The 13,967-nt window shown below is 56.7% G+C and overlaps 1 protein-coding gene across 1 annotated transcript in view; it reads right to left on the bottom strand.

Annotated features, from left to right (window-relative positions):
- The window catches only part of ATP2A3 (ATPase sarcoplasmic/endoplasmic reticulum Ca2+ transporting 3), a gene marked incomplete at both ends in the record, with an annotated part of 30,223 nt that extends 29,118 nt beyond the window's left edge, over positions 1-1,105 (bottom strand). Inside the window, 1 exon segment of the mRNA XM_079726426.1 lies at positions 898-1,105. Coding sequence (XP_079582552.1) covers positions 898-1,105 — 208 coding nt within the window.
- Positions 1,106-13,967: the final 12,862 nt, after the last annotated feature.

The raw sequence follows: 13,967 nt of genomic DNA, 5'->3' as shown, positions 1-13,967 counted from the left end.
CTCTCTGGACCCCTAACACTCTGCCCTGTGCCCTGGGGGTGGACCAAAGGGGTGGCAGATCCTGCCTGCAAGCGACCTGGGGAGGGACCTCTACATCTTCTACCATCTCTGGGTCATATCTGGACAGTACTGGCACTTGCCGTGCTTTTTGGCAGGTGGAGAATCCCACACTCCTTTGAACATGAGGAAGAACGATACCTTTCCCTCCCAAACAGCAACAGCATGAAGGCTCCCTCCTTGCCCAGAGATGGGCAGGCGTGGCTCCAGGCCACCCAGGAAGGAAAGGCCTCCCCAGGCAACTCCCTGAGGGAGGCCTTGAACCTGCCACCCCCAAGGAGGTGGGTCTCCCGCCTCAGCAGTTCAAAGCCCCACCGACTCCGCCAGCCACATCCGCCTGGGGTTGCAGAAAGAGGAAGATCTGGGGGTGGGGTCACCAAGCCTGCCAGCTGACAAGCTGCACCTTCTGGGCGTTTTACTGAGCCCTCGGGGGAGAGCCTCGGGGTCAGCTAGGAGGCTGGGCCTCAGAGTCCCCGGCTGGTCCCTCGCCGGCCGACCCCGGTGTGTGCACCTGCACGACTCCAGCGGACTGCGGCGGCGCGGGGATGCAGCGCTGAGCGCCGATGGGGGTGGGCGAGGGCCTGCAGGAGTGGACTGGGACGCGGGTGGAGGTGGGAAGCCCGGAAGGGCCGCATGGGTCCCTGGGCCCGGAGGGAGGAGAGCGGGGCAGGGGAGCCAGGCGTCCGGTCTCCGAACCCGGAACCCGCACCCCCGCTTCCCCTGCGAAGGTACCGCGCAGCCCCCCCGGGAGCCCCAAGGGCATCTGCAGAGGTTTCCTGAGCCCTCGCTTCCTGCCTGCCCGCCCGCCCGCGGGGGCCGATGGCTGGGAGGGGAGTGGACCGCTCCGCAGCCGCGGTGCCGGGGGCGATACGGAGACCGCGGCGCACGCGGCCCCGGCTGCCCCCGCGTGGCCCGCGCTCTCACCGTTAGGGCCGTAGCGCTCCCGCGCGCCGGTCACCTGCTCCGGGCTCAGGCCGCCCTCGGCAGTCACCGAGAAGCGGCGCAGCACGTCGGCGGCCGGGAGCAGGTGCGCCTCCGCCTCCTCCATATCGCCCACCCCGGCAGTCTGCGCCGTCGGCACAGTCGGGGCTGCCTCTCCGCGGGGCTACTGCGCGGGGCGCAGGGGGCTCGGGCCCCGACGGGCGCCGCGCGAGGCCATGACCGCGCTGGGACCTTCCCCGACGGCAGTGGCGGCGGTGGCCGCGGCCCGCGCCAGGATGCTGCGCCCCAGGCTCCCTCCCAGGGGCGGGGCGGCCCGGGGCCCGCCCCCGCACTCACACCCCTTCCGGCCGCCCTCGGAGCCCTCCGCCCCGCCCCCGCAGGGCCTCGGGGCGCGGAGGCTGAGCTGCCGGCCCATTCTGCAGAAGGGGGAACTGAGGCCGCCCACGCGGAACGCGCTGAGCTTGGGGGAGCCGAGGGAGCGTGGTCCGGAAGGGCCTCGACCACTGTCCACAGAGCTGGAAGGAGCGGGGCATGTCAGAGAACTGGGGAGGGCTGCTGAGCACGTGTCTCTGAGATGCCTTCTTTTGAGCCCTCTTGGGTCCTGGGAGGTTGCAAAACGGGGATGTCCATAGAGGGGTTCCTACCCCCTCCTCGAATTCTGCAAAGTGTGACCCTGGGTCTAGAGGGAACCCAAAAGCCTGTGAATAAGCAAAACTCCTCTGGAGATTACTTGATGTTTTCTTCTTTTGATGTTTATGCTTGCTTTATTGTTTTCCTAAAGTCCAGCGATGAGCTGTTATTCCTCACACAATCAGAACCTCTAACAATAATGACCCAGTATATAAGAAAGTAAACCAGTCTTGCTACCTTAGACTCACACCTTCACCCCAGCAGGAAATGTAACTGCCAGGTGGGATGAGGGTTCCCTGGAGAAGTCTGAGGGTGTGTGGGAGAGGCCTCTGACCAGGCCCCCAGGGAGAGTGACCCTGGCGCAGGGCAGGGGAGGGAAGCGGAACCCCTACTCCGGTGCTCCCTGAGCTCCACTCTGTCCAGGGGTAGCAGGAGGAGGGCTGCAGGTCAGGGAAGCAAACTGTGGGAAGGCAGAAACCACGCACCACGCCAAAGGGAAGAGCAAAAAAGAGCAATCTGCTCGCGCCCCTCCAGCTTGAGAGACCCAGCCAGTCTCACCCCACCCACCATCATATCCCTACCGGTGGCCTCTGCTGCCCAGAGCTCTGGGATCCACCTTGGTGGCACAAGGTCAGAGATTCCAGGACTGAGCCCACTCAGCCGGCTGTTCAAACCCCAAACCCTATAGTGCCTCTGCAAACAGAAAGCCTTCTGGGAGACTGCAACTGCACACACACAAGCCCCAGCTTCCAGCCTGGCCCCCCCTGCTGACCCCTACCCAGTGTCCCCTCAGTTTCTGAGCTCTTCCTCCCAGGATGGGGCCATGGTCCTGCTCCTCTCTCTCCCCTTTGCCATTACTCCTTGAATATAGATACTGAGTGAGGACTAGCTGGCCGAACGGTCCAGTCCTTTGCTGCTTTTGACAGGTCACCCAGACTGACTCCAGGGGCATCAGCTGGGGCTCAGCCTACTGCCGTTGAGATAGAGGAATGCTGGTTTTCTGGCTGTGGCTTCATGCAGCCCGACATTTTAGATCTCAAGTCCAATATTCCCTGTATTTCCACCCTCTCCGTTTCTTCCCCCACCACTGTAGTCCACAAAGACAGCCCTACCTGCATCTCTAAGTTGCCAGGAAAAATCTTAGCCAGGGCTAGGCGGGGACAGAACCCTACAGCTTTCCACTAGAGACCTCTCTCCCAGAGACATGAAGCCCTAGTCACAAAGCAACTGGAAATCCCTCCCCCTCCCCCACTTACACATCTTGGGGTACGACTCCCGTTTGTCAGCCCCAGGGACCTTAACACTAAGCCTCTCCCACTCCACCCCACCCTCAGCTGTCAGTTGGCGCTTGCTCGAAGGCAGAGCCAGAAGGCCTGCCTGTTTGCTCTGGCAGCCTGGCCTATCTTCCCTCTCTCCAGCCCACCCACCACACCCCACCCTGCTTCCAAACCACCACAAGCAGGGCCAGCAGCTGCCAGCAACTATGGCCCCCACCTGGCAGGTTCACACACCTGTCAGCATGCCCACCTGCTTGGCTGCCCCCATGACAGCTTCTGGGCATCGCTCCAAGCTTCCACAGTCATTTCACACTCCAACTACTTGCCTAGTTGCTGTGTGCCCACTCCCACCCCCCCGCCAATATGCTCTCTATCTGCACCTAGACATACAGCTGGTAGCCAGGGGGACATGGTCACAGGTACGCTGTCCAAAGGGCTGGTCTATCCTCCCCACCTCCCAGCTGCCAGGTACTGAGAGCTCTAGGCCTGGCACCCAGTCCCAGCTCTTTCTCAATCCCCCACAGGACAGATGATGGCAGAACTTACCACCTCTTTGGCAGGAGGCGTGCCTGCCAACCTCACCTGTGGGGGGGCAGAGTGGAGCATGGGCGAAAGGTAGGTCTTTGCCGGAAGGATTTGGACACATGAAGAAGAGGGTGTCACAGGCAGAAAAAACAACCTAAGTTAAGGTGGGAAACCTCAGCCGTGTGCCAGAGACAGTGACTCAGCCCCTCAGCACGGCTGCATCAGCAGCACGAGCACGGGAATCAGGAGGGAAGAGCGGAGAGGCAGGGCTAGGACACTGAGAACCCTGATCCACCATTTAATGGCCTGGCCTTTTAAGCAGTGAAGATGCGAGGTCACATTTGCTTTCTAGAATAGCTTCCCCCTGGAAGCTGGTAGGGGGACAGGATTCAAGGGGAGAGGAGACGCTGAAAGGACCCCACAGTGGTAAAAAATGAGGAGGTGTAGACCAAGGCAGAGGGACCTGGTTGCGGATTAGGTTCAGGGATGAGAGCAAGTGAGGAGTGACAGCGGACTCCCGAGTTGCTGGTGGGTGAGGGGTTCAGCCCTGAGGTGCGGGAGCAGCGGGTTGAGGTGGGAGGGCGTGTGGGGCCAAGTGGAGTGGGAGGGGCCTGGAGGACTCCACGTGGAGGCAGAAGAGGGTTCCTCTTGCAGCTCCTCTCTCCCTGCCCTACCTATCGCCTAACGTCACTGCCCCCGCTCAGGCCCCACCTTCTCTCTCAAGCTCTCCAACAGCCTCCTCCCTGGCCTCCCTGCCTCCAGACTTACCTCTGTATATCAAGATTGCCTGCCTGAGCTGGTGATTTCATTACTTCATCCCTCTGCTCAAAACCCTTCCTTAGCTCCCCATTACCGGCAGGATAAAGTCCAGACTCTTCAACCCAGCAGGCACAGCCCTTTCTTTACCAGTCGGCTCCTACTCATACCCAAGCAAACCGGTCTCCTCAAAATTCTCCCAAAGGGCCTTGCACATTCTAGCTTCAGCCCTTTGTCCAGGCTGTTCTGCTGGCCTCAAGGGCTCTCCCAGCTCCTCTCCCTAAAATGTCTCCCCACGAAACTCAGTTCCTTGGCTACCCCAACCCTGTGTATTCATGCTCTTCCCTGCACGCCTCTGACCAACTTTGAATGAGGCCCCATAGATCAAGGCCTATCTCCCCATTGCACACAAGGGGAAACTGAGGCCCAGGGAGAGGATGGGACTCAAACAGGGACGTGGAGCCAGGGAGGCCAAGGCAGAGCTTCAGCTTGAACTCCCAGGCCAGGTGTCCTGTTCCTCCTCTGCTGATGGCTTTCCCTGGTGTTCAGCTGCTGGGATACCTCTGCTGGGCCAGGCTGGGGAGGTCTCCTCCGAGGCCAGGGAGTGAGCTTAGGACAGCCTGGCCAATGGGGGCTCCAACCTGAACCTGGGGGAGGATCTTGAGCAATAGTTCAGGGGACAGGCGCTGGGCCAGAGTTTGGGAGGACCGGAGGCAGGAGGACTGGGCTCCCACTGCTGCTGTCCCAGCTTCCCCCGTCCCTGACTCCCTCTCTCCCTCCCTCCCTTCCTCCCTCCCTTTCGAGTCCACTGTCTTAGCCTCACCCCACCCACTTGGACAGACCCCGTGAAGCGGGGACAGGGAAGACTGGCCCCCAGCCATACAGAGTGGGAGACCCTCCTGTCGGCCACCCTCCTAACCTCAAGTTCTTTTATTTCAGTCTTGGGGACCCCTGGGCAAGTTCCGGATGTACCCCACCCCCCAGTCCTCCTGGGCCTAGGGCCCCTACTGACCTGGAGCCACCCTCCCACTCTGCACCTCCAGCCTCTGCCCGTGCCCCAGGTGGGCACCCCCACCCGCTGACCTCCCCTCGGCCCTGCCCCTCAGGGGTATCCAGCTTCCCTGGCCCACACTCATCCTCATCACTTCCAGCTGCCCGTGTTGTCCCACTGGGGCCACAGCTAGTTCCCTGTACACAGTAAGAAGTTTCTTGTCTCTGGATCTTTGCTCACTCTGTTCCCTCTGCCATCCTCTGGGGCTCGTTCCTATTAGACCTTAAGGCCCAGAAGCCATGGCTCATCCTTGAGGCCAATAAGACTCCCATCGCCCGTATGACCCCATCAAGCTCCCCGCACCCTGCATTTACTGTCTGCCCTGCAGTCCCGTCTGTAGTCACCCTTGAAGGCAGACTCACCTCAGTTCTCAGGAGGTGTCAGGGAGGGTGTTTGCATGACTGAGTTAAGGCAGGAAAACTCCGGAGCCTCTTCCTGGGAAGGGGGCACACCTGGCCTTCAGGGACCTGGGGAAGTGGGGCTCTGTCAGCAAGTGGGACAGAACAGGCACCCAGGGGCCTTCGGTCCTGGACACCCGGACCATTGCATTTTGGCCAGAGGAGGCTGGCCTCCTTTCCCTGCATCCACCTCTGTGGGACCGCCCTGCACAGCATGGGGGCCGGGGCCTTGGGTCAGGCTACTCACTCTTTAGCTCCTTGAGGCAACTTCCTGTCGTTGTCCCCTTATCTCCCTGGCCAGGCTGAGGAGAGGAAGTTGTCCTCTCCCTCCCAATGGTGGACAGAGACACCCCCCTGGACCTCAGGAGGGGGGGAGCATATCACGTGAGGGTGCGCCTGCTTCTTGCAGGCCTGCCTTCTCTTGGTGCTGCTACTAGAGCCCTCTTCCTAAGCAGCCATGCTGCTACTCTCCTGCTCAAGTACCTTCCGTCGCTCCCCATGGTCTCCCCAATTAACATCAACTCCTCAGCCCCTTAGACTTTAGTCACTTTGACCTGTCTTCTCCTTCCCTGCCTCTGCCCGTGCTATTACCTGTAGTAGGAAACTAGTTCTTCTCATCTTTACCTGTCTAAACCCTCTTTACGCTTTAAAGCCAGGCTCAAATGCTACCTTCTCCGAGAAGTCCTCTTTGACCCCTCAAGAGCCAGTGACCGTGTGCCTCCTGAGTGGCCCAGCTTTTGTGTGCTCTGCCCTATTTGCCTGAATTTTCAGCAGCAGCATCCAGGCTGTGCATCCCTCCAGGACAGGAGCTGCATCTGAATCATCACAAGGTCTCTACAGGGCGGCCCAGTGCATGAAGGTCATTATAAAGTTGCCCTCTAGGCTGAGGATCTCCTGAGGCTGAAACTGTGTCTATAACACTCATCATTGCCTCTCAGTGCCTGGCATCTGGTCTGGCACTTACTAGACTCTCAAAGATACTGGTTAAATGAACACGTTCTTAGCCAATGCAATACAAGAAGAAAAGGAAATGGGATACAAATACTGGAAAGTGAAAGACTGAGTAAGTATAATCACATCCAGGAACTGTGACAGTCTCACCACGGATATATCAGAGTCAGCACTCCCATTGTATGGACAGGGGTTTAAGGCCCAGAGAGAGGCTGGAATTTGCTGGAGGTCACACAGAGGGTTGGGTTACCTCCTAGCTCTGTGACTTTTTCTGCCACAGTGTCTGGCACAAGCACATAGTGCCTTGGCTAGTCTTGGGCTGTGCCTATCAGCACCTTGGCCAGTGAGGTGAGAAGCCCTGCTTGGCAGGGAGGAGGTTTCATTCCAGGTTCCAGGCCATGCCTGACCAGTCTGCTTATAGGGCATCAGCTGGTAGTGGGTTGTAAGAAGTTAAAACACAAAACCCCTATTTGCCTTGTAAATGGTTACACCTGACCAGGCTTGTAAGACTGAGGCACAACTTGAAAAGGAATTTGAGACCTGGGACTTGCTTCCTGGTATGGAGAAAGGCCTTTGGCCTGGGGGTACCTGAGGGCAAGGCTTTTCTTGGTTAGACCCTCAGCCTGGAGAACCATCCCTGCCTCCTGTGTGCAGAGAGCAGGGGCTGCTGGTTCAGCCTTACCCAGCGGGTACCCACAGGCCTGGGGCTGGATTAGTGGGTCTGGTCAAGTCCTCAAGCGAGGCTGGCTCCTTCTGGGCACAACTCTGGCCATGGGAGTCTGAGAAAGCCCCCTCCCCGCTGGACCCAGGGTCTCTGTGCAGTGGGGGTGGGACAGAACAGTGTCTGGAGTTCACAGGATCCATGGTAGGAACTTGCTTACAGGGCCCACCCAGGAGCAAAATCAGGACAAAGTGGCAGGAGACCCAGGTCTGTCCTTGGCTCCCAAGCTGGGGGCAGAGGGAAAAACTCAGGTCTCTATTTGTGGTCCCCTTGCTGCCTATAGTCGCAGGCTCCGTGTCACTCCTGGCCTGTTCTTTACCCTCTCAGGGCCCAGCTGTCCTGACTATCCCTCCTCAGTGCTCTTTTGGGTCTCTCATCAGCAGTGCCAGGTCTCCGCCCCGGTGTTCCCTGTGTGGCGGCCAGCCCAGCTCCCTGGGGATATCCTGTCATTGTGGCCCAGAGCCTAGGTACTGCCTCTTGCCAGGTCAGCTCCAGTCCTCTGGGTCCCTTCCAGGTCCCCAGGTGGGGCCCAGGAGCCCAGAGAGGTTAGGGAAGTTGGCAAAGGCACCCAGATCCCCAGCGTGGCAGACCAGGCATGGTGCCCAAGACACCTGACGCCTGGGCCGTGGCCAGCCTCTGGGCAGACGCACCGGCAGGTCTCCCTGCCCCATTGCCCACTCTCTGGGTGACCTTGGCATGTCCTGTACTTCTCTGAGCTCCCTCCCTGAGGCCATGACTTACGGCCGACCCAGCCCAGGCCTTGGCCTCCAGTAACCAGGCTCCATGAAAATGCCCAGATTTGCAAACTGGGTTCCATTTGCCTTTCATTCCCTGGAGTCACACACCTCCTCATTTGTGTATTCAAATCGGCCCAGGCCCTCCTGGGTGGGTCATTCACAACCAGCTGCTGGGGTGGAGGGAAGGATGGGACCTGGGCATGGGATCTGCCTTGGACACCTCACAGCACTATCTGCTCTGAGGGTATAAAGTAACAATAGCCAGGCACTGTGCTGAGTGCATTATTTAATCCTTACCAGCAGGTTCTTACACCCCTTACACTTATACCCCTTACACCCCTTACACTTTAGAGCAGGTTCTTTCACCCCTGCTTTATAGAGCTGCTCAATGAGGTAAGAGCCACACAGTTGATACATAGGAGAGCAGAGCTTTGAACCTGGGTCATCTGGCCTCAGAGCCTTTTAACCACTTTTAACCACTGTGCTATTCTGCTTGTGCTGGGTCCCTAGGCAATGCAGGGCTAGTTTCCTAACCTGGCTCTGACTCAAAGCCCCTGCTCATGACCACTGAGTTATACAGCCTGGTGACAGCTCTGAGGAGGGGCCAGGGTCCCCAACATGCCATCAGCATCCACTCCAAGGTCCCTGAGATGGCAGTCATCCTTGACTGGGGAAAGAACCCCACCTGAGAAGACCATAGGCTTTAGTTTTTAATCTCAGCTCTGCTGCGTGGCCTGGGACAAGTGACTTCACCTCTCTGAGCCCCAGTTTTCTCATCTGTAAAATGGGCAACATAGTAGACCTAAACCCACAGGTCATTCTGAGTGCTAAGTGAGCTGGTGTATCTACAGTGGCCAGCATGGGCCTACTGGGCCGTACATCCTCAGAACCCATCTTTTACTTGTGTCCACTTCCAAGGACCCAGCCTGGTTCTGCCCTGTCTTCCCCAGGACACTCCCCCTCTGGTCAAACTGTCTGTGACCTGACCAGGAAGCTGGCCAAGGGCAATACCCACCCAGATCCTGGAGGCAAGACGCCAACAGGCAGGAACAAAGAATTTTCCATGGCTCCGCAGTTAATGAGGAACTGACACTCTTCTGGGCCTCAATCAGTCTTTCATCCTCCTCTCCTTCCCTCAGATTTCCATCACTGGTGATATTTACATTGGAATTCTTCCCAGGACTTCAGGAACCCAGCATGGGCAAGTGGAAAACAATACAAAAAAAGAGATAGGTGTATTTTTTTAAAGGTAGTGTTGGCAAGCTTGCACTCTTGGTTATAAAACATATTACAAAGCAGCAAGTATCAAAACCAAATGATTTTGTGTTTAAATCAACTCAACTGGGCTTCTGTCAATTTTCAGACATTGCCGAAATACAAAGAAGAGAAAGATGTGGTCCCTTCCCTCAAGAGGGTCACAGCCTGGCTGGTACATACCCAAGTAGCAGGTACTTAAGCGTGTGTAGTAGTTAAGAGTATGCTCTCAGGAGACAGACCTGGGATTAAACTGCTACTAGTTACCAGGCATGTGATCTTGGACAAGTTACTAAATGAGTCTCAGTTTCATCATTTGTAAAATGGGAGTGATAACAAGACCCACCTCAGTGGACTGCTGTGAGTTTAACTGAGAAAATATATGGCATTGATAGCTGGGTACCCAACATAGGTGCCCCCTTTTTGCTAACAGAGCCCTGACTTCACTCCAGGTAGCAGAGACTTTGCCCCAGCCCAGTGCATGAATCATGAGTGATTTAAGCCAATCGAGGGCTAAAATCCTCTTTGACAGATACTGTTTTTCTCAGTTTCCTGGCTGCTGAGGATGGCCATGTGACCCACTTATAGCCAGTGAGGTATAAGGGGAAGCCTGCTGAGGGCTTCCTGAATAAAATACAGAGGATGAAGGCTTTGCTTTCCCTGCTTCCTCCCTATGAAGAGTTTTGATGCCTGGAGCTGCAGCAGCCATTTTGTGGCCATGAGGCACCCAGCTTAAGGATGAGAAACCTACCCTGAGGATGGCCATGTGAAAGGAGGTTGGGTGGGGAGGCATTGCTGAGCTGCAGAACAGCCTGAGATCGCCCACATCCAGACTTCTTGTTCTGAAAGATGATTTTAAAAGTCTTTATTCAAAGCAAGTGGGAGATGAGTTATGTAAAAGATAAATGGTGTGGGTCACTCCACTTGCCTTTCCACTCAGTGTGTAAGTGGGATGGAGCTGTGAATCTGCTGGGCCCGAGTATCTCTCAGGACCTCAAGGTGCAAAGGTAGCCTTGGGTGTGGGCTCCACTGGAGAAAACAAGGCTGCCCCATGCCTGGCTGGAAACCACCGAAAGGTGATGGCATCTGGCTCCCCACCCTTTCCTGGAGGGTTTCAAGGGTAAATTCACTCATCCTCAGTTTTTGCCTTATGCGCCTGGGCCATCCATGCATTTGAATCAGAACTGCCGGAGGTGCCCATTACCCCACTGGATGGAACAGGTGGAGGGAAACCAGCAGACAAGGGGCTGACCCCTGGACTTCCCTGGTGGCGCAGTGGTTGAGAGTCCGCCTGCCGATGCAGGGGGACACGGGTTCGTGCCCCGGTCTGGGAAGATCCCACATGCCGCAGAGCGGCCGGGCCCGTGAGCCACGGCCGCTGGGCCTGCGCGTCCGGAGCCTGTGCTCCGCAACGGGAGAGGCCACAACAGTGAGAGGCCCGTGTACCGCAAAAAAAAAAAAAAAGGGGGGGGCTGACCCCCCACCAGAGGTTGCCCAGGGAGAACAAAGGGAGGAAAAGGGAGAAACAGCCCATTTAGAACCTAAGTGATGAATTAGTCTGAATTCATGAACCAAGGTTGTTCCCTACAACAGGCTGCCTGTGACCTCACGCAGGTCTTAGCCCAGTGTTAACACAGGCTCTGGGGTGAACAACTTGACATCTCAAGAGCTGGCTGCATTTTACATTAAGTGCCAATGAAGACAGGGAGGGTCTGGGATTTGTGATAAAGGGGGGTGCCCAACCAAGCTGAAGCCCATTTGGGGTCTCGGTCCCCAAAACTTTCAAGTGGTTAACTTCCTGGGTTGTAAATATTCTGAATTGGGTTTTTTGGTTGCTTTTTTTTTTTTTAACAGGAGGCAGTGTGGTTAAGTGGAGGTTAAGAGCGCAGGCTCTGCTCTCTGTTTCGCTGTCTGAGAAACGGGAATAATGCTAGAACACACTTCATCCGTTGCCACGTGGCTCTGAGCACGGGGCCTGCCCTGAAGGACAGCCTTTGTGGTGTCGCTCCACCACCAGGCAGAGAAAGGCATTCGGAGCACAGACCAAGAAGCGGTTAAGGGACCCAGTGCCCGACGAGGTGCTGTGGCTCTGTCCCTCACCTTAAAAATGACAAAACAGTGGAACCCAGGGCATCTGACCTGGAAAGACCCCTGAGTCATCTTCTGTCTTCTCTCCTTGCGCAGGTTGGACTCGAAGCCTGGAGAGGCCAGGGACTGTCCCAAGGAGAAACAGCGAGGCCATGTAGAGGGGAAAGGGGTCAGAGTCCTGAAGAAACAGGGAATGTTGTCAGCAAGAAGATAAATGAGGACACATGAAAATGATACACGTTTGTGTGATGACATTGTCTACCATAAATGTCAAGAGAACAGCCACAGAATGGGAGACACAGAACAGCCACAGGACGGGAACCACCTGGGACAGCGATGCTGGTGGCAGCAGCCACACGCTCTTGCTCACGGATGGCAATGCTGGGACCTGGCACCAGCTGGACCACTGCCCACAGTGGAGGGAAAACCCGTCCCCGGGATTTTTTGACGTATCCCCTTCTCCGAGGGAACTAAGGGCACCTGCTACAGAATGTTCATGCCTCTGCCCAACTCAGGGACAGACACACAGACATGTGATCAGACAGTCGTTCTGGCCCCTCACCCTCACATCCCCCACTGCCTGCCCCTCCCCCCCAGGCTTAGAGAGTGGATGTGCCTGGCCTGGGAGCTGGGAGATCCCCATTCCACTCTGCACCTGGGACCACACCTGCTGTGCAAATTCTGGCAGACCCCAGCCCCTCTTTGGACCTCAGTTTCCCCTCTTGCACAGTGGGTGGGGGATGGGGATGTATAGGAGGGATCAGGTGGTCTCCAAGGCTCTCCCCCTCCAGTTCCAGGTCTGTGACGTTTTACACTGTTTTAGGCAGAAAAGTTTGCTCAGAGGAAACCTTCCACAGAGCGTCAGTAGCGGGCGTGGGGGAGGGGCTGGGGTGGGATGGGGTGGAGCCTCACTTGCTCCGCTACAACCCCTGAGTGGACAGAGCCCTGCCCAGCTGCTGGGTCCTGAGCAGTCCCTGCCCCTTGCTGGCACAGCGGGGGCTGGACAGGATGGTCTCACCAGCCCTTTGAGTCTCCCTCACTTCACAGCCTCAAGAAACCTCTCCAGATGCACCTTGGGCCTCCTCATGCCTTGGGACCAGGCCCCTGCCCTGCCCCAGCCCCCACACCTCCACCAACCCTCGCCCAGGAGAGAGGGGTCTCTCCTGGTTTGCCTCCTCCCCTGATTGGGCCTCCTGGGTCCCCTCAGTCCCCTAAGTCTAAGCAAGGAGTGAGTGATGTAGGCCAGCAGGAAGCCAGTCACATGCCTGGGATCTTCCAGAGAAAAGGAAAGGGGCACCTGGAAGGTCCCCACAGGTCCAGCAGAGTATGAACTGGATGTGGAGGACAAATCTGGTCTCTTTTCAGTTGCAGGGGATAAGAGCCCAATTTAAATGGGCTGAAGCACAAATGGGAAATTATTGGCTCATTTCTGTTCAAAGTTCAGGGGACAGCGATGGCTTCAGAAACGGCTGCATCAAGGGTTCTCAAATTATGAATTGGAGAATTTGTCTCTCTCTGCCTCTGGGATGTTTCTTCTGTGGTGGCTCCATTTTCAAGAGGGTTCTCTCCTCATGGTGGTAAAATGGCTGCCAGGAGCTCTACCTAACATCTCACTTGCATGGTCACCCTAGAAGAAGGAGATTCTCTCTGCCAACAGTTTCATCAAAAGCCCCTGATTTGAGTCTCATATCCTGTGCTCCCATGGGATGTGGGTCCTGTACCCCTTCCTGAGCAAATCCTTGTCATGCTCCAGTTGGCTACATGGAGTCACATGCTCTAAACCCAGGAGATGGGGGGTGTTGAGGAGGAAGAGGGAAGAGGTCAACACAAGGGCTGAAGGGGGTTCCTCAAAGGACAGTCAAGGTGCTGAACCTGGAAGAAGGGGTGCTGAGCAGGCAGGAACATGAAAGGCTACCACCACTGCGGGAGCATGCCAGGTCAGGGACCTCCTCCACGGGCACTAAGAGGGGCCAGCTCTGTGTGAGCTTCTGTGATGGTCCCGGGGGGAAGGGAGGAGGCTCCTGTCCAGCCCCGGGCTCCAAGGAGCCGTGGCACAGTCTTCAGGGAGGAGGCGTAAGGGCACAGAGTGGGTGCTGAGTGCAGAGCAGCCCAGAGATGAAGCCTCACGGATGATGGAGGGCTGAGGAGGGCCCGTGGCCTTGGTGGACAAGTCTCTCTCCTGGGAGGCTGGGAGATTCTCGAGGGAAATGCCGTCTGGTCCGATCCTTATTCTTAGAAACAGGAAGCTTCTTGAGAGCAAACTGACCTCATCCCCAGGCCCCGAGCCATCAGGGGTCCAGCCACTTCCAAAAGCATGTGGTTACAGGTCACACGAGGAAGCATAACTAATAGGTCCACATCTTGCCTCTCATTCCTCTTCTAGCCTCAAAGTGAATCATCATCCCCTTAAATAAAGGTACCCCTTGATCAGGCCCTTAGTAAGGGAGCATGGGTGACGTGTCATAAACTTGATCCATCCCACTGAATCAATCTGACTTTAATAACTTTCAAGTGTGACTACCTCTCATGTGCTAATACTGCCATGTGCTAATTACCTCCATGTGTTAATATCACCATGTG

This window comes from Hyperoodon ampullatus, assembly GCF_949752795.1.
Source record: "Hyperoodon ampullatus genome assembly, chromosome: 19".
NCBI lineage: Eukaryota > Metazoa > Chordata > Mammalia > Artiodactyla > Ziphiidae > Hyperoodon > Hyperoodon ampullatus.
This window is presented reverse-complemented; position numbering and strand designations above follow the sequence as displayed.